At 39.4% G+C, this 26,815-nt stretch overlaps 1 protein-coding gene across 1 annotated transcript in view; it reads left to right on the top strand.

The window, feature by feature from the left end:
* LOC124723043 (E3 ubiquitin-protein ligase HERC2) overlaps positions 1-26,815 on the top strand; it is an 819,840-nt gene that overhangs the window by 618,830 nt on the left and 174,195 nt on the right. The window contains exons 67-70 of the mRNA XM_047248222.1: positions 5,641-5,756; positions 6,213-6,424; positions 15,446-15,540; positions 25,836-25,942. Coding sequence (XP_047104178.1) covers positions 5,641-5,756; positions 6,213-6,424; positions 15,446-15,540; positions 25,836-25,942 — 530 coding nt within the window. The remainder of the gene's footprint in view (positions 1-5,640; positions 5,757-6,212; positions 6,425-15,445; positions 15,541-25,835; positions 25,943-26,815) is intronic.

Raw genomic sequence — 26,815 nt, 5'->3', positions numbered from 1 at the left:
ATGTAAAATACAGTCTCTCTCTCTCTCTCTCTCTCTCTCTCTCTCTCTCTCTCTCTCTCTCTCTCCCCCTCTCCCCCCCCTCTCCCCCCCTCTCCCTCCCTCCCCCTCCCTCCCCCTCCCTCCCTCCCTCTCCCCCTCTCCCCCCTTCCCCCCCTTCCCCCCTCCCTCTCCCCCCCTCCCCCTCCCCCAGCTCCCCTCCAGACACGCCTATGTCTCTACACTGTGCCAGCTTGACTGACAGTGCCAATCCTATTTTGTGGTAGGTAGACTAGCTGGGGTGGGGGCAGTATCAGGCAGGGTGGTTAGAGAGAGAGTGAGGTGGGTGGCAGGGAGAGGGACTGGGGGTGGGTGGCTAGCAGCTTGGAGAGAGGCGACCAGTTTGCTGGCTAGGATTGCAGGAGGGAGGTATATGGGCTGGCACCATTGTAGTGGCTGCTGGGTGAAGGCACACACTGTATGTGACACGGGGACATGAATTTGGAGGAGGTGACAGGAGAGAGGAAGGGAAAACTACTATGTGGAGGGTGTGGGGACAGTGGGTTACCTGACGTTGAGGCCAGGACATTATAGGAGCAGAGCATGTTTGTAAGGATAGCTCCCATCTGTGCAGTTCAGAGAAGCTGATGGCGGAAAAAAGGATCAGATGGCTTGTGTTGTGAAGCAGTCACTGGAATTGAGCATGTTGTGCTCAGATATGTGTTGTACCACCGGGTGATCAACTTTGTTCTTTACAAAAATTTCATGGTGGCCATTCATCCTGGTGAACAGCTAGTTGGTATGACTACCAATTTAAAAGGCTATGCAGGGCTTGCACCACAGTTGGTATATAACATGGCTGCTTTGACAGGTGGCCTGGCCTCTAATGGGTTAGGATAAGCCTGTGACAGGACTGAAGTGGGAGTTTCTGTGTGGGTGGATAGGGCAGATCTTGTTCCTTGCTCTGTCATGGGGATATGATTCCTGTGGCAAGGAGTTGGGAGTGAGAGTGGCATAGAGATGGACTAGGATGTTGTGTAGCTTATGTGGGTTACAGAACACCACTTTAGGAGGAGTGGGAAAGATCTTGGCTGGATGTCCTCATTACAGGGCAGGTTGAGATAGAATCAAAGCTCTTACAAAGGATACAATTAAGTTGTTCCAGTATAGGGTGATGTTGGCTGACGAAGAGGCCACTTGTTTGTAGCTGATCCTTGAAGGTAGTGGGAGGATTGGGGTTGTGTGAGGATATGTCATGGTATTAGGTTGGGGGGGGGGGGGGGGGGGGTAGTGCTGGTCTGTGAAAGCCTTTGTGAGACACTAAGTATACAGGGCTAAGGAGTCCTTTTTGCCTCAGATATTGAGGCTATAGAGGGAGGCATTTTGTGGTTTGGAACAGATGGCAGCTGTCAAAATATAGGTACTGTTGGTGGTTAGTGGGTTTATGTGGACGGGTGTAAAAGGTACCATCAGCGAGGTGGAGATCAGACTTGAGAAAGGTGCAAGGAATGTGAATAGGGTGGCTTGGCCCTGAGTCCAGATCTGAAGATGTCATCAGTGAACCTGGACCAGACTAGGGGATGGGAGTTTTGGGTAGCTAGGAAGATTTCCTCTAGATGGCTTATAAACAAGTTGGCACAGAAGGAGCCCATGGCTGTGCTGCAGATTTGTTTGTAAACTTTCCCTTCAAATAGAAAGTAGTTTCATTTGGCATATAGTTGGTAAGGTATATAAGCAATGAGGTGGTGGTTTGGAGCCTAAAGAACATTGGGACATTTAGTGTCTGATAGTGACAAGGCCGTGGGCCTGAGGGATGTTAGTGTGTAGGGAGGTGCCATCAACAGTGATGAGTGGTGTTGTACAACGTATGGATGTCAGTGAGACTGGACAGTAGTTTTATGAGTTACTTCTGCTTTCCATTTTGTAGCTGGGCTTCACTTGTTCTTTCTTCAAATCTTCTTGTTCAAAGTATCTACAGTATGTTATGTTTTGCTTGGGAGCTACCTCAGCTGCAAATTCTCATATGTGTTAAGAGATTCCATCAGGCTCTCAACTTTTGATTAATGTTTTCAATTTTATACATTTCTTAATGCCACTGACACTTAATACACATATATCACTCGTCTTTGTAGCAGTACGGGAAGTAAACTGGAGCAGTGCTTCTGCATCTTCCTCAGTAAAAGAACATTTAAATACTGGGTTCAGTGTTTCTACTTTTGTTTTGGTACTCTCACTTTCATTCCCTGCATTATCCATAAGTATCTTGACACTATGTCTGGTGCCACTGGCAGCCTTTATATATGACAAGTATGTATTTGGATTTTGTGAGAGAGGATTCAATAAGACACTACTGCAGTAGTCATTGAAGGCTTCTTGCTTTGCCCTCTTCATAACAAAATTCATTTCATTCAGCATCTCTGTGTCTATAGCCCTATCCTTTGTTTACAGCTTCTAAGCAGTATTCATTGTTTCTTTGTAAATTCTTTTGAATTCCTCTTAAAGATATGACATGACTACCTCTTTATCTAGTTTACTGAACCTTTAAGTCTTCCTGCTTGTTTCAGCTGTCCATTGTGCTTTGCTACACGTCACAGTCACTGATACTACTTCCAATATGACATCTTCAGGGAGGTCAGATCTACTTGTTGCTTATGTATGTAAATAATTTAGGAGTAAAGGCGCAACTCAATGAATGGTAGAAATGTCAAGTCATTGATAAGCACACAAGTAAAAATGAAAACTTGCTAGCTTTTGAGTGAATACTAAATATATGCGTACATATGCATATGTGCAGTTGAATTGTGCCAGATGAACATGTGATACCAGGATTGCTTAGGTGTAATATATTTCTGTCGAGAGTGGTTTTCTGAACTCTCTTGTTTAGGTGGTTTTCAGAGAAGGTGTTTAGTAATGTTTAACAGGATGCATTATCACACCAACCATTTACAAAACTGTAACTATCCCAGTCAATTTTTGGATGATTAAAGTGCTGTACAATGATGACAGTATCACTGGGGAACTTACATACAAGCAAACTGAGTTTTGCTGTAAAGTTTTTAGGGTTTAGCCACCTTTCTGCACCTACTGTCATCAGTGGTAATTGTAAATCTTGGGGTTAGCCTTTCACTAACTGTACTTCCTCCTCTACTTTAAGATGAGCAATCCTTACCACCAAAGTCGTGATATTACAACTGTGACAGTTCTGGCTACTTGTCCTACTGCAGGTTTTACTGCTGAAACTAGCTGTTTGAATATACTGGGACATGTGGTGCAGCTTTAGACAGGAAACAGTTAAGAGAATTTTTAATGTAATTTAGCTACATTCTTTAACACAAATGAAAGTATAGTCAGTCTTTCCATTATGGGAGCCACCAATCCACAGTGTCAAATTATTATTGGAAATAGCCCTGTTAAAAACAGAAAAAATATTGGTGCTGTGAAGTATTGAAAGAGAGAGAGAGAGAAGTTCACCCAGGACTGAAACAACTGAATTGCGTGGCTCACTAGGGCTTCAACTACCTCTTGTTGTATTGTAAAATGTAAATTATCCTACTTACTATCTTTCTGACTGTTGTACTGCCACCATACTATTATACAGCCAATGCCGGAGGTATCTGTGAGCTACACTGGTGTGGGTTGATGCCCATGATGCTCTCTGCCAGAGACCAGGGTATAAAGGTGGCTACACGGGATGCTAAAGTCGGTATGCTCTATATGAAATTAATCATTAAATTGTTGTTGTTTGCTATTGGAACTCTGTGTCTGTCTTATGATGACTTTTGTTTATTAGACTGGTTCTCCGTACTGTGCTCTGGTCACTATCTGGTGCAGTTTGCCTGTAAGGCCAGTGCTTATGTTTACAGTGTTTGCAGCCCTACTGCTCACACTTATGAATTTGAATTTTCAAGTGTGCATTCCGGTGTGCTATTAAACCAGCTACTAACAAACTCACACACCGAATCTGTATAATATTCTTCTCTGTGTCTATATCACTCAAACTCCCAGCCCTCTGCCCCTATGTGTCACATATCTGTGGATGACTCAATTGCAAGACCTACCTCATAGATCCACCCACCACATGCTTTTCCAACGCTGTTAATGAAATTCCTGTCTCACCAGAGGTAGAGCTACATGTGAAAGCTGCCACCTAATCTGACAACTTTGATGTGTCCACTGCACAGTTTCCTCTATGTCTGTTACCACAAAGCCGGTCTCTGTGGCCAAGTGGTTCTAGGCGCTTCAGTCGGGAACCGTGCTGCTGCTATGGTCACAGGTAGCGTGTGTGATGCCCTTAGGTTAGTTAGATTTAAGTAGTTCTAAGTCTAGGGGACTGATGACCTCAGCTGTTAAGTCCCATATTGCTTAGAGCCTTTGTTACCACAAACCATCCATCCCCCATCACCTCAGTCATCACAAGTCCCTATGACAGGATACCTTATCTCTTTCGCTCACTCCTAATCATCTACCTTCATCCCCATATGATTTTCTTAGAATTACTCGTGGTATCACTGTACCCAGCCCACCATCTCCTGCATAGATGGCAGTTTTATCACATGCGCATTCATACATGCACATAATGTCAGAGATCAGTAATTCCAACAATAGACTTAAGCTATATGGAATGTGGTGAAACAAGAGACAAGACATCAGGGACTGAATGGAAAAGCTAGGAATGATGAGAAGCACTGCAGTTTGTTGAAAAAGGAAGTGTCATAAAATTCAGTCATATGAATGTATCACCAACTTCTCATTGTGAAATTAAGAAAATTATATATTCTCTCAAAAACAAAAGCTCACCTATTTTGATAGTCTTTTCAACAGAACACTAAAGATATTTTCCCATATAATAAGCTCATTCTTATCTGAAATATGTAACATATCATGAACTCAAGGCATTTTTCCAGAAAGACTGAAATATTCCATTGTCAAACACCTAGTTAAGAAAGGTGATAGAGATATCAATAACTGCTGACATCATTTTCCAAAATTTTTGAGAAGATGGTTTATTCTAGATTTTTATCTCACCTGAGCAACAATAATATCCTCAGCAAATCATAGTTTTGGTTTCAGAAGTGTTGCACTACTGAGAGTGCCGTTTACATGTTCACTCACCAGACTTTACAAGTATTAAATAATAAAATAGTGCTGGTTGATATTTTCTGTGAGCTATTTAAGGTATTTGACTATGTGAATCACAGTATTCCCCTATATAAATTGAATATTTATGGAATTGATGGTATAGCCAACCAGTGGATAATGTCATATCTAACCAAAAGAATGCAGAAAGTTGTGCTTTGTAATTCAGCCAACATAGGTGCTGTTAACGTTTCTGTTTTATAAGTATTGTTTAGCTGCATAAGTGTGACAGTATCACTTTAACACAACACTGAGTGATACTACAAGTCTTTTCCAGTCATCACTGATTATAATAGTCTATTTTCTTCTGCAGGTATAGTCCTAATTTTATTTTTGAATAAGAAAAGGATTTTTTGTTTTGTTTTCAGATTTGTAAAAATAAACATGTGGATCATAATTTTAAATATTATTTTACATAATACAGTGTGTATTTAATTTTGTAATGATATGTTGCTCGAGGATGTTATTTTGATTGTACTATAGTGAAGAATATTATATTTAATTCACTATTTTTTTCTTTGCTTCAAGGTGAGGAAAAAAATCACAGAAATTCTTCCAGATGGTGATTCACAGGTTTGGGAACATGAGAATCATGAAATTTTCAAGCAAGAACATGATGAGCAACTGCTACTGTGGTTGCACAGGTATGTAAATTTGTGACCTTTTACTTCCAATGCCTGTTTGTCAGTGTTTTCCCACTTTCCCTTTTCAGCTGTCCATATTCCAAGGTTCTGGCTGTGAACTAAAATTATATAATAGATAAATTCTGCAGTGAGAATGAAATTTCACTGTTGACCTTTCTCAATGTTTGTAATTTTATTTATCTTTTTATTTATTTATATTACTTTTATCCTTGCACGTCCCTTAACTCTATCCTCTCCATTCAACTCCACCACACTTCAGACTGCTAGCTACCCAGCGATCATAGTGAAAAGTACACATGTTCTTCTAACGCAGTTGATCCAGAAGCTTACTGAAACAAATTATATATGTTGTATCTTCTTGTAATTTTTCCATTTTTCCTACTTTTGTTGTGATTGATATTACTATTACTTCATGTGATGAAGGTTATTTACTGCTTTTATTGTGTTGTGCAACAGGAGACCTGAAGACTGGACACTCTCATGCAGTGGTAGTGGGACAATTTATGGCTGGGGACATAATCATCGAGGACAGCTTGGGGGCGTTGAAGGAGCAAAGGTGAAATTACCTACACCATGTGAGGCCTTATCAGCACTTCGACCAGTTCAGCTTCTTGGTGGAGAACAGACACTTTTTGCTGTCACTGCAGATGGGAAAGTACATGCCACAGGTACTCCCATCTACCACAATCACAATAACAAAGAGCTCATATTGGGTTGTTGACAATACTGTTCTCAAACATTCTATCAGTAGGATTGGAAGCAATGTGTCACATGACCATATGTAAAAACAAAATAAAGTTAAACAAATAGAAAACATTCCTTGCAGAATATGCTTTGTCTCTAAAGACCTCATAATTGACAGGGCATTAAACAAAAATCTTCCATCTTTCAAACCTTAAGCTGCACTTATTTGCCTGTAAAATGCTAGTATTTAGCCAAACATACAAGTGGATCACGGTGTTCACATTTGTTGTAAAAATTCAGCAATGTACTCTTTTTAGAACAACATGTTATGTTCATTTTCAATATTGAGAAACATGAATGTGTCAAAGATACAACTGTAACTTTGATTGCAACTGTAAATTTTGTAGTTGCTTAACACACGTATAAAAGATTGGTCACTCAGTTGTAACAACTGTGTGACTGTTAGATAATTCTAATATTTTAGTTTACAATTTGGGATCTAATGATATGATTTAAATCTGTGCTTGGCTTAATCAGTTGATATGCATTTGACAAAAACTAATGCAGTGCACAGTATCTTGTACTAACCAATTTGTGAAAACTGAATCCTATTTTCTTTGCAGCTAGCAACTATGATATCTGTAAATATAAAAGCAAGTCAACACATTTCTAACTGAGATCCTGTAATATCAATGATGGTTAAAAAAGAAAGATCTGTAATGCTAATGCAATGCAAGAAACAATTAGGCTCCGTCAAAATGTAGAAGAAAACTTTGTGAAAACATGTCTGATAATAGTTTTGTAATTACAATGAAATCTAGACCATTAGCTGCTTACAAACGTTGTAAAATATCAACGGGGACAGTTGAAATTGTGTGCCCTGACCGGGACTCAAACCTGGGATCTCCTGCTTACATGTCAGACACACTATCCGACTGAGCCACCGAGTACACTGTGTGACTGCAGGGACTTATCTCTGGCATGCTCCCCATGAGACGCACACTTCCAACTTACTGTCCACACACAACATTTGTAGTACCCCTGCCCACTGTACTTGTTACTCACGGCAGTCAATCTACTGATTCCCATAAGAGTGTGAGCAGTGTGAGTGGATCTGCACTGAAGAAGATCAGTTGCCGGTAAGCCTTATCTATATGAAAATGGTATCTGTTCCTTCGAACATGTCCAAAACAACAGATACCATTGGTGATCTTGCAAGTATGAAGAATGAAATTTCATTGAAATCTAGATCATTAGCTGCTTACAATCATTGATAAATATCAACGGGGACAGCTGAAAATGTATGCCCCAGCCGGGACTTGAACCCAGGATTACATGGCAGGTGCTCTATCCGACTGGGCCACTGAGAACACAGAGGATAGTGTGACTCCAGGGACTTATCTCTGGCATGCTCCCTGTGAGACCCACACTTCTAACTTCCTGTCCATACACTACATTTGTAGTGCCCATGCTCACTATACTTATTACTCATGGCAGTCAATCTACCGATTCCCATAAGTGTTTGAGCAATGTGAGTGCATCCACACTGAAGAAGATTATTGGCCAGTAAGCCTTATCTATATGAAGATGATGTCTGTTCTTTCTGACATGTCCGGAAGAACAGATACCATCTTCATATAGAAAGACAAGTCTTTTCAACTGTCCCCGTTGATATTTATCAACGTCTGTAAGCAGCTAATGGTCTAGATTTCATTCTAATTTCATTCTTCTTAGCTGCAGGATCACATCTTCATATAGTTTTGCAAGTTCAGCATGTGTTCCATGGTTTTAGTATCTAAATCCTTTTACTGAAGACAATGTATAGCCTGATGAGTAGGGTCCTGAAAAATTCGCATTTGTGATAGATGCAAATTTAGATGCAAATCCTGTCTTAGAAAGTGAGAACATGAAATTACCTTATAAATGCTATTTCATAGAAAATTGTATCTACATGAACTATTTTATAGAGATAGGGCTTCATTTTCTGCATATAAATATCATAAATGTAACCAATAGTCAGTTACTAATATTGTGTGTATCTATGAAAAACTCATTGTGGAAAGATAATGTGCTGAAGAATGTCTTTACAAAATAAAAAGTGCCCTAACACAACATGTATCAGTGCACGTGATGCTCAGTGCCATGCCATTTGTGAACGGCTGAATAGTCTGTGTAAGATACACTCTGCATAATGCAATGGGCTCAGCTGTTGGACGTAGCATTCAAGAACAAAGAAACATGTTATTTGTCTGCTACCTAAAGTTCAGAAGTTGGTATAGTGCAGACACTTTTCACATCAGAGTTTTAGGTGGTGGGTTTTTTGAACTGTGGTTGCATCAAACACCAGTAGAGCCTGGACCTGAACTGCCATACTCATGACCCTGCCGACCTCAACAAGCAATAGCGTGGTAGCCATTACTGAATTCTTTGTGTTGTGCATTGTTTGTTGTTTTGAAATCCTAAGGAAATGCAATCGCCCACTGCTTGAATACTGCTCAGCAGTGTGGGAACCGTACCAGATAGGGTTGATAGAAGAGATAGAGAAGATCCAACGGAGAGCAGCGCGCTTCATTACAGGATCATTCAGTAATCGTGAACGCGTTACGGAGATGATAGATAAACTCCAGTGGAAGACTCTGCTGGAGAGACGCTCAGTAGCTCGGTACGGGCTTTTATTGAAGTTTCGAGAACATACCTTCACCGAAGAGTCAAGCAGGATATTGCTCCCTCCTACGTATATCTCACAAAGAGACCGTGAGGATAAAATCAGATAGATTAGAGCCCACACAGAAGCGTACCGACAATCCTTCTTTCCACGAACAATACAAGACTGGAATAGAAGGGAGAACCGATAGAGGTACCCACGGTACCCTCCGCCACACACCGTCAGGTGGCTTGCGGAATATGGATGTAGATGTAGATGTAGATGTAGAAATGAGTGAAAAAACAAATCATAGTGTGTCATTGAGTTCTAAAATGAGCCTCATAACACTAGAATGGAATGGTGATCGCTGTGACCATGTGTCAACTATACTCTCACAGAAAAACAGAATACTGGTGTATGTTGGCTACTCTGCATGAGGGAAGTGGGGCTTGTTTCCCAATACCACTCTTCATCCTGCAGTGGTCATAACACTAATTTGTTCATGCTCATAGCTGACTGCCAGTTTATAGGGTATGCACTACAGTGACCAGAAAACAAAACCTGTCTATGCATTTTGGCCACACTGAAATTCTTCCCCTTACATGTGAATAGATTATTTTCACTTCTATTATTACAATATGTATCCTGCTGGTTCAGTCTGTAGTATCGTTAAATAGAAGATGAATGGAAATGAATCCCCACCTAAGGGTGAAATCGATGTCCTGCAGACTTTGTAATTATCAAATTGGTTGGAAAAAGAAAAATAATGTCCAGAAACACCTTCTATCAGAGAGGCACTCTGTTCACTGGCGAGAAAACTGTGCTTCTTCTCAAGAGAGGCAATCATTTGTTGAAAGCTTAAATAGAGCCAAAAGATGAAAACAAGCAAAGACCATTTTGGGGAAGAAAAATCTGTTGAAGTTTTTCCAAAAGCAAACGAAGTCAAAAAGCTCCTCAATCACCACTTTTTCAACAGTCAATTTCAAAGCACTAAGGCTTTGTTCTGAGACCTGTAGTGTGACAACCTTTTAAATTTGTACATCTAATTAAAGAAAATGAAAATTAAAAAACTAGTTGCAAATTTTGCCAAAAATAGGTGCTACATTTCAAGTCCCTACTGATGAGTCATCTTTGAAATTATTTTTAACAACAGAATACATTTTTACTTAAAGAATGCATTATACTAACAACTGTTAATTCAGAAAGCACCAGGAAAGCAGATCTGTTCTGATTTGGCAGCAATTTCAGTATATTCTAACTATGATTATTATCAGGGGCTGAACTGCTGCCCCAGTGACTGTACTTGTCATTCAGGATCAGATACATCCAGTGGTATGAGCGATAGACTGTTACAGAGCTATGGTGTTCCACGTTTTAAAGTGAAAGTCAGGTGACACTAATAAAAAGAGTTCTTTAGTTATGGATTGAAGAAATAACATTAATCTTCCACATTGTACTTAGTGATTGAATTCTTGTAGCCGAAGACTATTGTACCATTGTGGTCTTGCTGCAGCATTATAGATCCTATGTGGTTGCAAATAATAAACCGTTTATATCATTTTTTTACTATTTTGTTGGTTTGTGTAAATCATTGTCATGATGAGTGAAAGCTACAAAAAAGCATGAGATAATCTGAAAATTATGTGCAGATGGGGGAGGAGAGACTGAATGAGAATTTCCTTAAATTATCTCTACTCTCCGCATCTTCATCCATTTTGAGCTTGTGCTATGTCACTAACTGATCTAATCGTAAGCAAGACTTAAAACCTAATCTTCCTTTCTCTTCACCATGTGATTTGTGACACTTTGTTACTCTTACCTATTTATGGACCTCTTGGTAAGTCGTTTTCACCTGTCCAAAATCCTGAGCCCAATAAACTTATATTTATGTAAGTTTGATTGTGTAAACCCACATGAATATGCAACAAAAACTGCATATTTGCCCATACTTTCCTTCATCTCTTCCTCCTTTGTCCAGTGAGCTACCTTTCTTTAGGATCTCCTCTCAGAGACCCTCATATTAGCCTATATCTAGATTAAATCCACTCTAAAACCCACTCTCTCTTCTTCAGCACTCACACCAAGAACTCTATTCCATACAGTCATAGTGTATGGAATGTGTCCCATCATCACTCACATCAGTAGATGTTTGATGCCAACAAACCACCCTCTCATGTTGATAATATTTATGTGTCTGATGATGCTTGAAGATCAACACTAGTCAAAAACAATAGTTTTAAGATGTCTTTTTTTTTACATTAACTCTTTTCTGTATACATAACCAGCAACACACCCTGTGCTTACATGAAAAGGCACCATCTGTGGTTGTCAGGGATAAGTTAAACAGTCTGTTGATCAAACATTCAGTTCAGTGCTAGAGCTACTACTTCAGCTACCCTCAGGTAAACTGTGTAATAAGAGGTTTATCTCCCATACATTCTCTGCTTCTGTTATCTCCATAGGCTAAATTGAATTGAAAGAAACTCATGCATTATGCCTTCATTAAGTGCCATAAGCAAACTGTTGTAAAGATCTTTCAGGGAACCCCAAGAATCTATCCTCATGTGTGATAACTACTGGAGGGTACCAAAATGAAAAGCAAAATCTGAAATCCCTCTTACATAGATCCATTTATACAGAAAGATCCTGCTGTATGACTACCATGCAAGGGCAACCAGCTTCTATATCTACATCTATATGGTTACTCTGCAATTCACACTTAAGTGCCTGGCAGAGGGTTCATCGAACCATTTTCATACTACTTCTCTACCATTCCACTCTCGAATGGGGCCTGGGAAAAAAGAACACCTAAATCACCATTCGAGCTCTGGTTTCTCTTATTTTATGATGATGATGATGATGATGATGATTTCTCTCTACGTAGGTGGGTGTCAACAAAATATTTATGCATTCGGAAGAGAAAGTTGGTGATTGAAATTTCGTAAATAGATCTCGCCGCAAAGAAAACCGCCTTTGTTTCAGCGACTGCCACCCCCAACTCGCGTCTCATATCAGTGACACTCTCACAATTATTGTGCGATAACACGAAACGAGCTGCCTTTCTTTGCACTTTTTCGATGTCCTCCATCAATCTTACCTGGTAAGGATCCCATACTGCGCAGCAATATTCCAGCAGAGGATGGACAAGTGTAATGTAGGCTGTCTCTTTAGTGGGTTTGTCACATCTCCTAAGTGTTCTGCCAACAAAGTGCAGTCATTGTTTCACCTTCCCCACAGTATTATATATTTGGTCCTTCCAATTTAAGTTGCTCGTGATTGTAATTCCTAGGTATTTAGTCAAATTGACAGCCCTTAGATTTGTGCAATTTATCGTATACCCAAAATTTATCAGATTTCTTTTACTACCCATGTGAATGACCCCATACTTTTCTTTGTTTAGTGCTAATTGCCACTTTTCACACCATACAGAAATTCTCTCTAGATGATTTTGTAATTGGAATTGATCATATGATGATTTTACTTGACGGTAAATTACAGCATATTCTGCAAACAATCTAAGGGGGCTACTCAGATTGTCACCTAGATCATTTATATAAATCAGGAGCAACAGAGGGCCTATGACACTACCTTGTGGAACGCCAGATATCACTTCTGTTCTACTCGATGATTTACCGTCTATCACTACAAGCTGTGACCTCTCTGAGAGGAAATCATGAATCCAGTCACACAACTGAGACGATGCTCCATATGCATGCAATTTGATTAATAGTCGCTTGTGAAGAACAGTATCAAAAGCCTTCTGGAAATCTAGGAAAATGGAATTGATCTGAGATTCCTTGTCGACAGCACTCATTACTTCATGGGAATGAGTAGCTGTGTTGCACAAGAACAATATTATCTGAATCCGAGTTGGTTATGTATCAATAAGTCATTTTCTTCAAGTTGATTCATAATGTTCGAGTACAGTATATGCTCCAAAATCCTACTGCAAATTGAGATCAGTGATATGAGTATGTAATTCAATGGGTTACTCCTATTTCCTTTCTTGAATATTGATGTGACCTGTGCTACTTTGCAGTCTTAAAGAACAGATCTTTCACCAAGTGAGTGGTTGTATATGATTGCTAAGAAATGCGCTATTGTGTCTGCATACTCTGAGAGGAACCTGATTGGTATACCATCTGGATGAGAAGACTTGCCTTTCTTAAGTGATTTGAGCTGTTTTGCAACATCTAAGATATCTACTTGTATGTCACTCATGCTAACAGCTGTTCTGGTTTTGAATTCTGGAATATTTACTTCATCTTCTTTCATGAAGGAATTACAGAAAACTGTATTTAGTAACTCCGCTTTAGTGGCACCATCATCAGTAACATTTCCATCACTATCGCACAGTGACAGTATTGACTGTTTTTTGCCACTGGTGTACTTTACATACGACCAGAATCTCTTTGGGTCTTCTACCATATTTTGAGACAATATTTCATTGCAGAAACTATTAAAAGTATCTCGCATTGATGTCTGCATTAAATTTTGAGCTTCCGTGGAACTTAGCCTGTCTTCGGGATTTTGCATTCTTCTGAATTTGGCATGCTTTTTTCATTGCTTCTGCATCAGTGTTCTGGCATGTTTTGTGTACTATGGTGGATCAGTCCCGTCTGTTATTAACTTATGTGGTATGAATCTATCTAATTGGTCTACACTTACATAACTAGCTTGGAAGGAATGGAGACTCTTTCTTAGGAAGACATCAAGCGAATTTTTATCTGCTATTTTAAATAGATATATTTTGCGTGGTTTTCGTTGATATGGTTTTTGGCTCGCTACAATGACCTTGTGTTCACTAATCCCCGTATCCATCATGACACTCTATATTAAATCAGGATTATTTGTGGCTAAGAGATCAAGTGTGTTTTCGCAACCATTTACAATTCATGTCGACTCATGAACTAGTTGTTCAAATTAATTCTCAGAGAAAGCATTTAGCACAATTTCGGAAGATGTTTTCTGTCTACCACTGGCTTTGAACATATATTTTTGCCAACAGATTGAGGGTAGATTGAAGTGTCCAGCAATTATAACTGCATGAGTGGGGTATTTATTTGTAATGAGATTCAAGTTATCTTTGAAGCGTTCAGCTATTATATCATCTGAGTTGGGGGGTCGGTAGAAGGAGCCAATTATTATTTTGGTGTGGGTGTTGAGTATAACCTCTACCCATAGTAATTCGCAGGAACTATCTATTTCAACTTCACTACAAGATAAACTACTACCAACAGACACAAACACACCACCACCTACTTTATTTAATCTATCCTTTCTGAACATGGTTTGTGCCTCTGTAAAAATTTTGGCAGAATTTATCTCCAGCTTTAGCCAGCTTTCTGTTCCTATAATGATTTCAGTGCTTTCTATCAGCACTTCAAGCTCTGGTACTTATCCAACAAAGCTACAAAAATTTACAACTACAATACCGACTGTTGCTTGGTCGATTCTCGTCATTTCTTTGGCCTGTACCCTTTGAGACTGGAGCCCTTTTTGATATTTCCCAAGACTATCTAACCTAAAAAACCATCCAGTCCACACCACACAGCCCCTGCTACATGTGTAGCTGCCTCCTGTGTGTAGTGGACACCTAATCTATTTAGCAGAACCCGAAACCCCACCACCCTATGGCGCAAGTCAAGGAATCTGCAGCCTACACAGTTGCAGAACCATCTGAGCCTTTGATTCAGACCCTCCACTCGGCTCTGTACCAAAGGTCTGTAATTGGTCCTGTCGATGGTGCTGCAGATGGTGAGCTCTGCCTTCATCTCGCTAGCAAGACTGGCAGTCTTCACCAACTCAGATAGTCGCCGGAAACCAGAGGGAATCTCTTCCAATCCATAGCGACTCACATCATTAGTGCCGACATGAGCCACCACCTGCAGTTGGCTGCACCCTGTACCCTTCATGGTATCCGGAAGGACCCTTTCCACATCTCGGATGACTCCCCCCGGTATGCACACGGAGTGCACATTGGCCTTCTTCCCATCCTTAGCTGCCCTATCCCTGAGGGGCTCCATCACCTGCCTAACATTGGAGCTCCCAATGACAAGTAATGTCGCCCTCTGCACTTGTCCGGACCTCTCAGGAAGCTTGCTACTTTTATTCTGGTGGAGGTTCATAATTAATTTAATCATTTGTTATACATTTGTTGTTAAATCAGTTATTTCCTATGCTATAGTAATATGCCACAAAATATATATACCTAACATAATGTTTTTCAGATTTAATTTGTGTTATCAAGCGGCATTGTCTTGTTTTGAAAGCTGCCCATTATTGATATATCCTAAATTTTAAATTTTGCATTATCTGGGAAAAAATGCCCTTATGCTTTCTTTGTCTTCTTCATCTGTAGGCTATGGTGCTGGTGGCAGATTGGGAATTGGTGGGACAGATTCCGTAACAACTCCTACACTTCTTGAATCTATCCAACATGTTTTTATAAAAAAGGTATGAGTATAGTGTACTATGCGAATGTGTTTATTTTATAGATATTTCACAGATTTTGGTTAAGCTTTGCAATTTTTGATGTTATTTTAGCATCAGTTATGCAGGATTAGAATTATTAGCATTCTGGAACTCAAGGTTGCTTTTTTTTCCATTTTGACTCATTATTAGAGCAATGTGTTTATAGCAAATGTGTTTTTATTTATGACTCTATGATCATTGCAAGCAATATCTTATTAGCAGCAGTATGGTCTTCCACTACACTGACAAGGGAAAAAAATCTAAATTGTTTTATGTGAATATTTTGGATATCTTGTGTTTGGGATTATACCACAAAATATTACTATGAAAAGACTCTTCGTACCTTTCAAGCTAGGTATGAGGTCTAGTTGATTCATTCTGTTACAAAATCTACAAGACAATTAATTAATTGTCACTGGTATTGTTTATCTTTTATCAGCGTTCAAAAAAATAGATAACACTCTTGAATCCCTGTTCACATTGCCTTGGATGTGTAGGTTTTGGCACTTTCAACAGAGGGAAGACTTTAATGCCAGGCTTTAAAGGAAGCACATTTTACCCATTGATGCTTCTCTACAAATGAGCTACAGCATTCATTTAATTAATGCTCTCCATGGGGAGAGGACAAAAGGTGGAGTGAATTATGTGTGAACAACATATATCATTCCATGCTCCTTCTCAAATCAGATACCCTGTATACTGTTGCATATTTCATTTTGTGTTACAATTTGTACTGTTTATTTAGCACCCCAAGTGAAACAAATATCCACAGTGGTCTTATTTCAAGGAGCCTAGCAATTTCACTTTGTAGCAGCCTTATATCCAGACTGCGTACTATTGTATTCCAAGTACACCTGTACTTATTTCAGAGTTTCCTAAAAATTTCTTTTTGAACAAGTATTGCATCCACATTGTGTAATATTGTGTACTCAAGTATATATTCTGATGATGATATGCACTTCAACACTGTGGCACGATCACTCTCCACTATTGTTCTTCCTCTATTGGATAGTTGGAGTTGCATTTTCAATAACACATTTTTCCATGTCTCTTTGAATCTTCCCTTCCTCGAGACATTTATTTAATACAATTAGGTGTGATTGGAACTTCTCCTACCATCTTACAATTCTTGAGTTGTTTCAGAGCAGTTTCCAGTTCATTTTTATCGAGAAGTTCCAGTTCTGACTCACTTCATAACAAATTTTTGTGATTCATAATTCACACTTTGGCTTGACAGTGATATACTGTCAATGTTGGTATCTTTCAGTAACAACTTCTCAGCCATTGCAAATGTTGTGGATGATAAGCTTTTCTTTTGACTGACTAGAATGACTCTCGTGTTTACATTAATTTTGATGGTCTCCTCAATCAGTCTTGTGTTTTGCATTCGCTGAGCTTTTCTGGTTGCCTTCTTTATTTTTTTGTTGAGGTCTCTGTATTTGGGTGCATCTCTGTCAGTGTTTCATCTTCCTTCTATAAGCTGTTCTGTTTCAAGGTTGATTCAAAGATTTCTGTTTTTGGGGTGCACTAACTTTCTTTAATGCTGTTTGAATAATGCTGGTAATTTCTGTCAAGAGTTCATTCAGTTTCTTTCCTCTTAACTTTTCTGTAGGTAACTTCTTGTCTGTACATTGGCTGAACTCCATTTCTCTTTCAGCTCTTTTATTTTCGGTCAGATCTTCCTTTTCCATCATATGTTTTTTCTTGAGTTGGGTGTTAATATAGATGCTGGTTATTAGAAGTCTGTAGGCACTACGTGTGTAGAAGCAATTTATGACTGATACAGCTGTGCACATTCAGCTGTTCAGTGTAAGGATGTAGTCTATTTAATTCTTAAGGGTGCTGTCAGGGCTGTCAATGTCCACTTGCTTTACAGATTTTCTTGCTATTAAAATCACCATGTATTAAGGAAAATGTGCTAGTTTAAGAACTTTCTTCTGTTGGCAGATTGTTATAGAACTATTCTAGTTCTTCATCAGTTGAGGTGAAATCAAGTGCTAGACGTGAATGGTTTGATGCCTAGTCTTAGCATTTAACTTAAGGATCATGTAGATCACTCTTTTTGAGACAGACATGGTCTTGGTGATAAGGTGTTCCCTGCTATTGTGAATTAGCAGAGGTATGCCACCAATTTGCAGATTTACATACTAATTATTCTGAAACAGGAGGTGCCCAGACTTGAGGACAGTAGTCACATTGCCTTTGAGCCTCAACTCATTGATTTCAAAATGTCCCTTTTGATATCCTGCAATCCATGTTTCAAACAGCCAAGATACTTCTAAAGTTTCATGGTGGGAATGTTATATACTGCAGTGTAAAAGTTTTGCTGATGTTGTTCATTTTCTCTTTGTGTTTATTTTGTTGATTAATTTGATTAGTCGGTTTTTGTTACATTTTCATAGCATTTGGATGTGACACAAGACACCAAGGAAACATAGACCATTTTGAAGTCCAAAGTGAGTAGTATTGTACTAATTTGTTCCAATATAGGTACACTCTTGTTAAAATAGACTTTTGTTGTATAGTTATCAAGGTAAGTTGTATGTAATTTGTATTAGTACAGTGCATATTTTAATAGCTCTGTCCATTAGTTTATTGAACACAACAATTAACATCAGAGAGAAATTAATCATAAACAATATATTATTTCACATTCTATAAAACAGTTTGACAATGGTCAGGTAGTTTATGGATTCCACACATGTAGAAATCTACTGGTTCCAAGTAAATTACATTTTCATCCAGAAATAAATTTGCTTGAACGTTGTTTGATAAGGAGCGTGAAAGGTAAACATTTGAGGGGATAAGATCAGAATAATAAGTGCATGAGGGATGACTTCCCAAACAAACTCATGCATAGTTTTGTTTTTGAAATCAGTTGAGTGAGTTATCATGTTGCAAGAACACGTTATGCAGTTCTGTCAGTCATTTTTCTTACCCTGTGGCCATGGACACACTCCTGGCGAGAAGTTCGTAGTGCACAACACCCTCTTTGAGCTGCCAGATGCAAAATACAGTATAACTCCACTTTCACCTTCCAGAATTAATGTTTTCCTGCCACTTACATTTTATTTATTTATTTATTTACTCTCATCATATTTCCTATGTTCACAATATTAATTCTCACCCAATTTTGTGTTATCAGTTTACGCTTCATAAAAAAATATTTGTGGAGAAAAAAACTAATGTAATTGACATAAAATGATGCTGGCATGGCATTGGCTACCATGTATGTTTACAAATTTTATGTGATTAAGTTTCTTGACACCAGGGTGCTCTACTCAGCACATCTGAACTGGGAAATGGGTAAAAGTCAGAATGATTTCTGCCATATCTCGTGCTGCTTGAAATATGCTCACTATTTTTATACACTTGAATTTAGCATATTTCGTGACAATACTCACTTTTCCGTGGATGTTTATAAGATGGTATTTGACTTTTTTGTGTTGGCTTCAGTCGTCTAGTGAAAGTATGATTCCATAATGCTGTTTCGTCGGCTGCGGAAATGTCCTGGTTCAATGTGTTTGCCTCATTTTTGGTGCTTCAAATACCATTTTTCTGAATGTGCTTCCTTCTTGATGTTTATATAAAAAAGTAGTAGAATAACTCATTTTTGCTGTAAATTATTATAACGGGGACCTGTACATTGTTCCACCGTCACACACCGAGTGTTCACTGCCGACTGACTACGGTCAAAGACGGCTCCAGCGTCAAAGACATTTCACACAACACACAAGCTTCCACTCGTAACCAGTCTCTTTGATATTCTTCGTCACATCTACTACTATTAATCAATATGCTGTCACTCTCGAACATATTAGCAAATTAGCATAAAATAAGGCAAATTACAATTCACGAAAAATATTCTGACAAAAATATAAGAAAAAATTTACAACCTCCCTCATAAGATTTGGTATTGACAAATCTGGTAGAAAATAACACATCTCCCAGATCCATTACATGCTGCCAAGCTCTACTTGGCATGATGGATGATGGGAGTAACTAGGTTTGTTCTAATACAGGTATCATGACCATCACAACCATTTCCAAACTGTTGCACAGCTTTGTGATTGTTGTGATCATTGTAACACATTTGTCAAACTATATGTAGTGTTTCCAGAATGAGATTTTCACTCTGCAGCAGAGTGTGCGCTGATATGAAACTTCCTGGCAGATTAAAACTGTGTGCACGGCCGAGACTCGAACTCGGGACCTTTGCCTTTCGCGGGCAAGTGCTCTACCAACTGAGCTACCGAAGCACGACTCACGCCCGGTGCTCACAGCTTTACTTCTGCCAGTACCTCGTCTCCTACCTTCCAAACTTTACAGAAGCTCTCCTGCGAACCTTGCAGAACTAGCACTCCTGAAAGAAAGGATATTGCGGAGACATGGCTTAGCCCCAGGCTGTGGCTAAGCCATGTCTCCGCAATATCCTTTCTTTCAGGAGTGCTAGTTCTGCAAGGTTCGCAGGAGAGCTTCTGTAAAGTTTGGAAGGTAGGAGACGAGGTACTGGCAGAAGTAAAGCTGTGAGCACCGGGCGTGAGTCGTGCTTCAGTAGCTCAGTTGGTAGAGCACTTGCCCGCGAAAGGCAAAGGTCCCGAGTTCGAGTCTCGGCCGGGCACACAGTTTTAATCTGCCAGGAAGTTTTATATGTAGTGTGTTTCATGTTTTGGCCACTTGTAGCGATATTAGCCACTTTGCTCACTTTGCATTGCTCAAAGCATCATATTTTTTTTTATTTAAACACAGCACTAGTTACGTACTTTTTCTTGCTTAGCAAGACGTGTTTCAAGAATTTATTCTCGTTGTCAAGTGCAATATTTACTGAGTATTTTTTTGTGATGTTTCACAAACATTGTGAGTGATAGTTTCATGTGTGTGGTTTTCTACATAACTGCCACATGTGTAAACACGACACAAAATGCTTATGTAATTATTTGCACTTGGCAACAAGAATAAGTTCTCAAAATGCATTGTGCTAAGCTTGAAAAAATACATAAGTGGTGCAGTGTTTCAATATTTAAATAAAGAATGCGAGCTGCAGGCTTTCCAAAAACATCAATTATGATGTATGAAATTAAGTGTAACGTTTCTGCTTCCCAGACAGTTACCAGTTCCAGTTACATCATCGGTTTTTATTAGATAATAAACCTTTATTAGATAATAACAAGTCCCTGACACACATTTTGATGACTGTTATGTACATATATCATACACAAACTGTAAAACAGCAATGGGGATTCTATACGTAACTTTTATTGCTTAAAACATTATTTTCCATATTTTACATTTCCGACATTTTACACCATTTTTAAAGTCCCGTGGAAAGGGACACTGCCCTTTGTTCGAGTATGTCTTTTGTTAGGGCTTGGCCATTATTTTCTTCTTAAGAGGTTAACATCATAACTTTACACCGGTAACAATATTGCTTTGGTATGTTCAATGAGCAAACTGATGATTATCAAGCAAATATGCAGTATATACAAAATCCATTATGTAATGGCAAGATAAATACTAGAACTTAAAACAAAAAGAAGTGACAGTTGTTAAATACACTCGCAGCTCCACACTCAAGGTGTATACGACCCGGGACAACCGGGAGATCCGGGAAAAACCCGGTAATTTTTTCATCAGGGAGAAAACCGGGAAAAACCCGGGAATTGTTTAGAATTCCAGGAATTTTTCTTTGTTTTAGTTTTCAGTTAAATTTTTGTGATTTTGACTGGTAAGAACCAATATTCTAACAAAGGAAATTACTGCATCCCGCTACTGCAGAATAATGGTGCAGCAACAAAACATGAACGAGAGAAAAAAAAACGAAAATGAAAAAGTTACAAAGGAAATGAGCCGTATACAACAAAACAGTGCTCATACAAGCGTCTACCAACAGCAAAGTCTATCAAACACTTTAGGAAGACTATGCAATGCTTTATAACAACAAATTGCCTCCGATAAGCGTGACGTGATAACTGTTTAAATTAGATTCGTTTGAGCAGTTGCAGGCAGGATCTTGCGGATTCGCAGTTGAGTCGCATATGAGTAGTACCTTCTCCCACTTCTGGTTACAGAAGTGTGGCTGGGCGCCACTTCTTAATATTGCCCCGATTCGAAAATATAGTAAATCTGGGGCGCACAGAGCAGTCTGAGTTGTGGTGGGGACGTGGGTCCTCGCGACATGACCTGTGTTCACGTTCAGTGATTTTGTTGTTTCCTCTTCGTTTATTGCTCTCATGCTAAACAATAACAAAACGGATTTTTGTGGCAGTGAGCTATCAAATTAATTAAAATAGTTCACATAATTACGGAAGGCTAAAATATGTTTTTAGTTTCAGATTTTATTTCCACCTTTCTGACAGTCAAGCATTAATCGCCTTACAGAACAATGAAGTTATTTTTACCGGTTTTTATTAATCTTTTCTGCTGAGACAGTCAATTTATTTGAAACAAAGTGTTTGATTTCACACTATTGGCTAGTTTCGACTTTTCGCTGCATTTCAAGTGCACGTATGGCATTATGCCATATTGAACCAAACATGAGATAATATAGTACTGGTACTTCAAGACAATTTGGGCAACGGCCTTGCCGCAGTGGGTACACCGGTTCCCGTGCGATCACCGAATTTAAGCGCTGCTGGGTGTGGCCGGCACTTGGATGGGTGACCATCCAGCCGCCACGTGCTGTTGCCATTTTTCGGGGTGCACTCAGCCTCGTGATGCCAATTGAGGAGCTACTCGACCGAATAGTAGCGGCTCCAGTCAAAGAAAACAATCATAACGACCGGGAGAGCGGTGTGCTGACCACACGCAACTCCTATCCGCATCCTCACCTGAGGATGACACAGCGGTCGGATGGTCCCGATGGGCCACTTGTGGCATGAAGACGGAGTGCTTACTCCAAGAAAATTTACATACGATTGTGCATTTGAAGCCGAATTATGCGTTTTAGTATGGTTCATGAAATTCCGACGCTTTTGAAGTATCCTCTTTTGTCTTGTTCCTTTTATGACACAATGTAAGATCTTTTAATGTTTTACACGTACGAACATAAGGGCTTCCTGTGTCATTGTAGCTGCGCAAGCGCGATGATGCCTATTATCTGGCGCTCTGTTGCAACTGCTGAACCAAACCTATGTCTAACAGGTCGCGGGAAAATATTGCGAATGGTGTTTTGAAAAGCGCTACATTCAAAGCAGATTTACTTATACGCAAGATGAACTATATGTGAGAATGTACGATGAATTTCTTAAATAACAAAGCGTTTCACTCTCATTTAAAAGTCAACTCTTTCAGGACGACCATTTAGAAGAATTTATAGTCCAGAAGATCAGACATTTACGTCATTATTAAAAATTTTACTGGTACATTTGTGTGATGTATCTTAAAGTGTAACACGCGCAAAAAAGATCAACATTATATGTGGAAACTTAGCTTCTCTTCCAGCTTATTAAGCTTCGAGACCAATATTATATGTGAGTGCTATGTATGTTTATTTAAACCATTAACTTTCATTATTTGTGTGTTTGCGATACTTAAGAGTGATATTGCTATTGGCTGATTACATCATGTGTCCTATGCTGTCATCAGCTGGCGAGATCACGCTTACAAAAGCGTATCGCAATCTCGATTTCAATGCTTCGGGAAGTGCCATGCGGTGTTTGGAGGAATTCAAATTTATACCTTCGTAATACGAAAATATGCAGCGTACATGTTGCTGCACATCAAAGGTGTTTTTCCCCCCTGAGATTCATATTTGAAAGTGCTGGGAAATTCTATGTCAGTATATAAAACAATAAATATTCAAAGGATTGATGAGTTTTACAGTGCCGGGGAAGAGTATACTGTCACTTAACATAGAAAAAGTTTACTTTCGCCCGGGAGAAAGTGTATTTTTAACCGGGAAATCCGAGAAAAATCCGGGAATTTTTTTTCCTTGTACACGTATACACCCTGACACTGCGGTCACCTGGCTGGACAGTCCGTGATGTGAGGTGGCTGATGGCAGGCTGCCTGTGGCCTGTAGCTGGTGGCCAATGTAGGCTGAGGGAACATATGAGTGTCAACTGTTCTGGTCATGACATAGTCATCAGCTGTTTTGCAGAATTGTTACTGGACTTTTTTGCTATTACTGGTATATTAGAAGGTGAAGTGAATTATCTTAGAGGTTCTGTCAGACAGATAACTTTAGCAGACAGCTGAAATTCTGTTTAAAAAGTAGAGTTAGGAGTGGACTTGAACTTGTGACTTTGTGTCTACAATGCACAATGTTTACCACAAGACCATGAACTGATACAGCCCTGGTACACCTCTAGCACAAGACAACACTTCCTCCAGACACTTCCGTATCCTAAAATGTTGCCAAATCATATGTATAGCGATACTTAGATTACTGAAGGGTGGCCAGTTTTATTAGCTGTCGTAAGTGAAAGACTCGGACTTAGTTTCGGTGGTGCCTGGCTAGTGGTCAGGTTTTCTATCTAAGACTGTGTGCTGATAGCCATTAAAACTGCAGCACTATGAAAGTGGGATTCAGGAAACATTAAATTGGCATTAAGTGTATTACATGCTTGGATATGCAAATGGCTGGCATTTCAGTGCAACCTAATAAAGTAAAGAGGGGTAATTCTATTGACATTCTGTATGTAAGCATCACATTTAGATGTTGGTTGCGTGTGAGAAAATAGTGTAATGCCTCATGTAAGAAGGAGAAACATCTACCATCATGTGTCAGAGTTTGACAGAGATGAATGGAAATGAGAGTTTGGCGTCATTGGCCGGGAAGTCCCTTATGGGGCAGGTCCAGCCGCCTTGGTGCAGATCTTATTACATTCGATTCCACATTGGGTGACGTGCGTGCAAGATGGGGATGAAATGATGATGAAGACGACACAACAGCCAGTCCCTGAGTGGAGAAAATCCCCGACCCAGCCGGGAATCTAACCTGGGCCCCTTTGGACGGGAGTCTATCATGCTGACCATTCAGCTATCAGGGCGGACTTTGACAGAGGTGAATCATCATCTGTGAAGGCTATAGTTCATCATTCCATGATATTGTTACTTTAATTGGTCAGGATCCCTTAACTGTCATCAAATATGGAATCATTGCTCTCAGGTGGGACATACCCAGTGCCATGCAGGATCTAAGTTGCTCCTGCATGACTAGTGTGTGTGAGGACATACACATTTTTTTATAACTGTGCAGGATTGTACAGCTATGTCACATACCTCGAGTATAGGCTTGTTTAGCCAGATAAGTATCAACACAAAGTGAGCAATGACATCTGAAGCCCCATGGATTGTCAACAGGACAGCAGACAAAGGGTGCTAACAGTTGTAGGCCCAATGAGAGCACTGGATGCAGAAGTGGCAGTGTGTCACCTTTCAGACAACTCCTAGTTCTGTGTACAGCATCCTGCTGCGTGTATGAGGCTCTGAGGAGAATGGAAGTTGTGACACTGCATTCATCATCATCACATGTGTCCAGCACCAGATGTGATGGTACGCAGTGCCACAGAGTACACAACGTGATCACCTATGGTTCATGTAGTCAGTAATGGCTTACTGAATGGATCTTTCATTCTGCAGTGGAGTGTGCACTGATTTAAAATTTCCTGGGAGATTAAAACTGTGTGCCAGACAAAAACTCGAAATTGGAATCTTGACCTTTTGAGGCATATGCTTTACCATCTGAGCTATCTGGGAGTGACTTGCATCCTGCCTTGCAAAAGGCAAAGGTGTCAAGTTCCAGTCTTGGTCTGACATGTAGTTTCAGTGTGCCAGAAAGTTACAGTATTTGCTTACATCTGATGCATTAAGACCAGTACCTGTGCCCTGTCTTGGAGGTATTCATAATGTTATCTTCATCAATTACAGTTGATGAATTATGGTATAGGATTGAAGCAGAAATATGACTTACCTGTGTCTGTCTTCTGAGCTCACTTTGACTCAATGCCCAGCTGGGTTACAGCCGTTGCTTCGAGAATGACAACTCTGTGTACTAAATTTCACACCCTGTGCACCCCAGATAACCTACAAATTTAATAATGTTTTCTTCTTACCAAATGTATACACACAATAAGTAAAACTTAGGTATTTGCTATCCATGATATTGCTGTTTTAATGCCCAGCAGTGAATAACAAACTGAAGTATTCTACCAACAGCAATGCTCAACTAGTCTGAGAGCATACATATTTGATCCTGTCATCAATTGTATTTCACCTTGAACTGTACTGCTTTCTGTACTTGTTTGTTATTTAATGAATACATTGTTATTTTTCAGGTAGCAGTTAACTCAGGTGGAAAGCACTGCCTTGCACTGTCAGCTGAAGGTGAAGTGTATTCGTGGGGAGAAGGAGATGATGGAAAGCTTGGACACGGTAACAGAAGGTTAGTAACTTTGAAAAATAGTTACTACAGTTTTCATAGCATTCATATAATTTTCCATAGTTGAGGTAGGTGTGGTTCAATGGGTAAGTGTCAGATAATCACCCTAGACGTCCAGGGTTCAGTCATTGATCGGTCCTACAATTTGACCTCCGCCAATGACTTGTATATGTAAAAGGGTCAAGTTATACCAGTCTTTAAATAAGATGCTAAATTGTAGATTCCACTGTAACTGGCCTGTAAATCAATTCCTAATGTTGGAGTAGGACAGTGACATACCACCTCCAGGAGGACCACGCCTAGTGAATTTCAACCTTAGGGTTGATGACAGCTTTACTTCTTGTATTAGTGGTAGAAAAAACGTAAAAGCATACAATGTTCTGCCCTGAAAAAGTAAGTATATTTAGAATTAAATCACCCTGTGCAATATAAAGTGAATTTCTGATAGAAACAGGCAAGGGATGATGGGAAAGTTCACAGGTATGGCCCATTTTGCATCACGTAAAACTAGTTAATTCACTAAAGAAAGATTGTGAATTTTTTAAAAGCAGGTCTAGTTCCTTTAATGGTGATTGTAGAAAGTATGTACTGATGGAGTTAATGTAAGATTAAATAAAATGGAAGATATGAGTAAACATATTATTGAAGTACCAAAGCTGGTTGTACATAGGAGTTGTGCTTTTTAGCACATGTGAAGAAGCTACAATACTTGCAGTCAGGCTGCTTATATAATACATGAATAACTATAGCCTCCAACAGTTAGAAACTATCACTGGTATTCATTACTGATAACTTCCTAGTCTAGATATGAGATATAATTATACATATTTATGCATTATTTGAATAAAAAACATTAGATACTTTTGACCAGTTTTG

The sequence above is a fragment of the Schistocerca piceifrons genome, chromosome X (genome assembly GCF_021461385.2).
Source record: "Schistocerca piceifrons isolate TAMUIC-IGC-003096 chromosome X, iqSchPice1.1, whole genome shotgun sequence".
NCBI classification, from domain to species: domain Eukaryota; kingdom Metazoa; phylum Arthropoda; class Insecta; order Orthoptera; family Acrididae; genus Schistocerca; species Schistocerca piceifrons.
The sequence above is the reverse complement of the archived record's forward strand: the minus strand, read 5'-3'. Positions and strand labels throughout refer to the sequence as shown.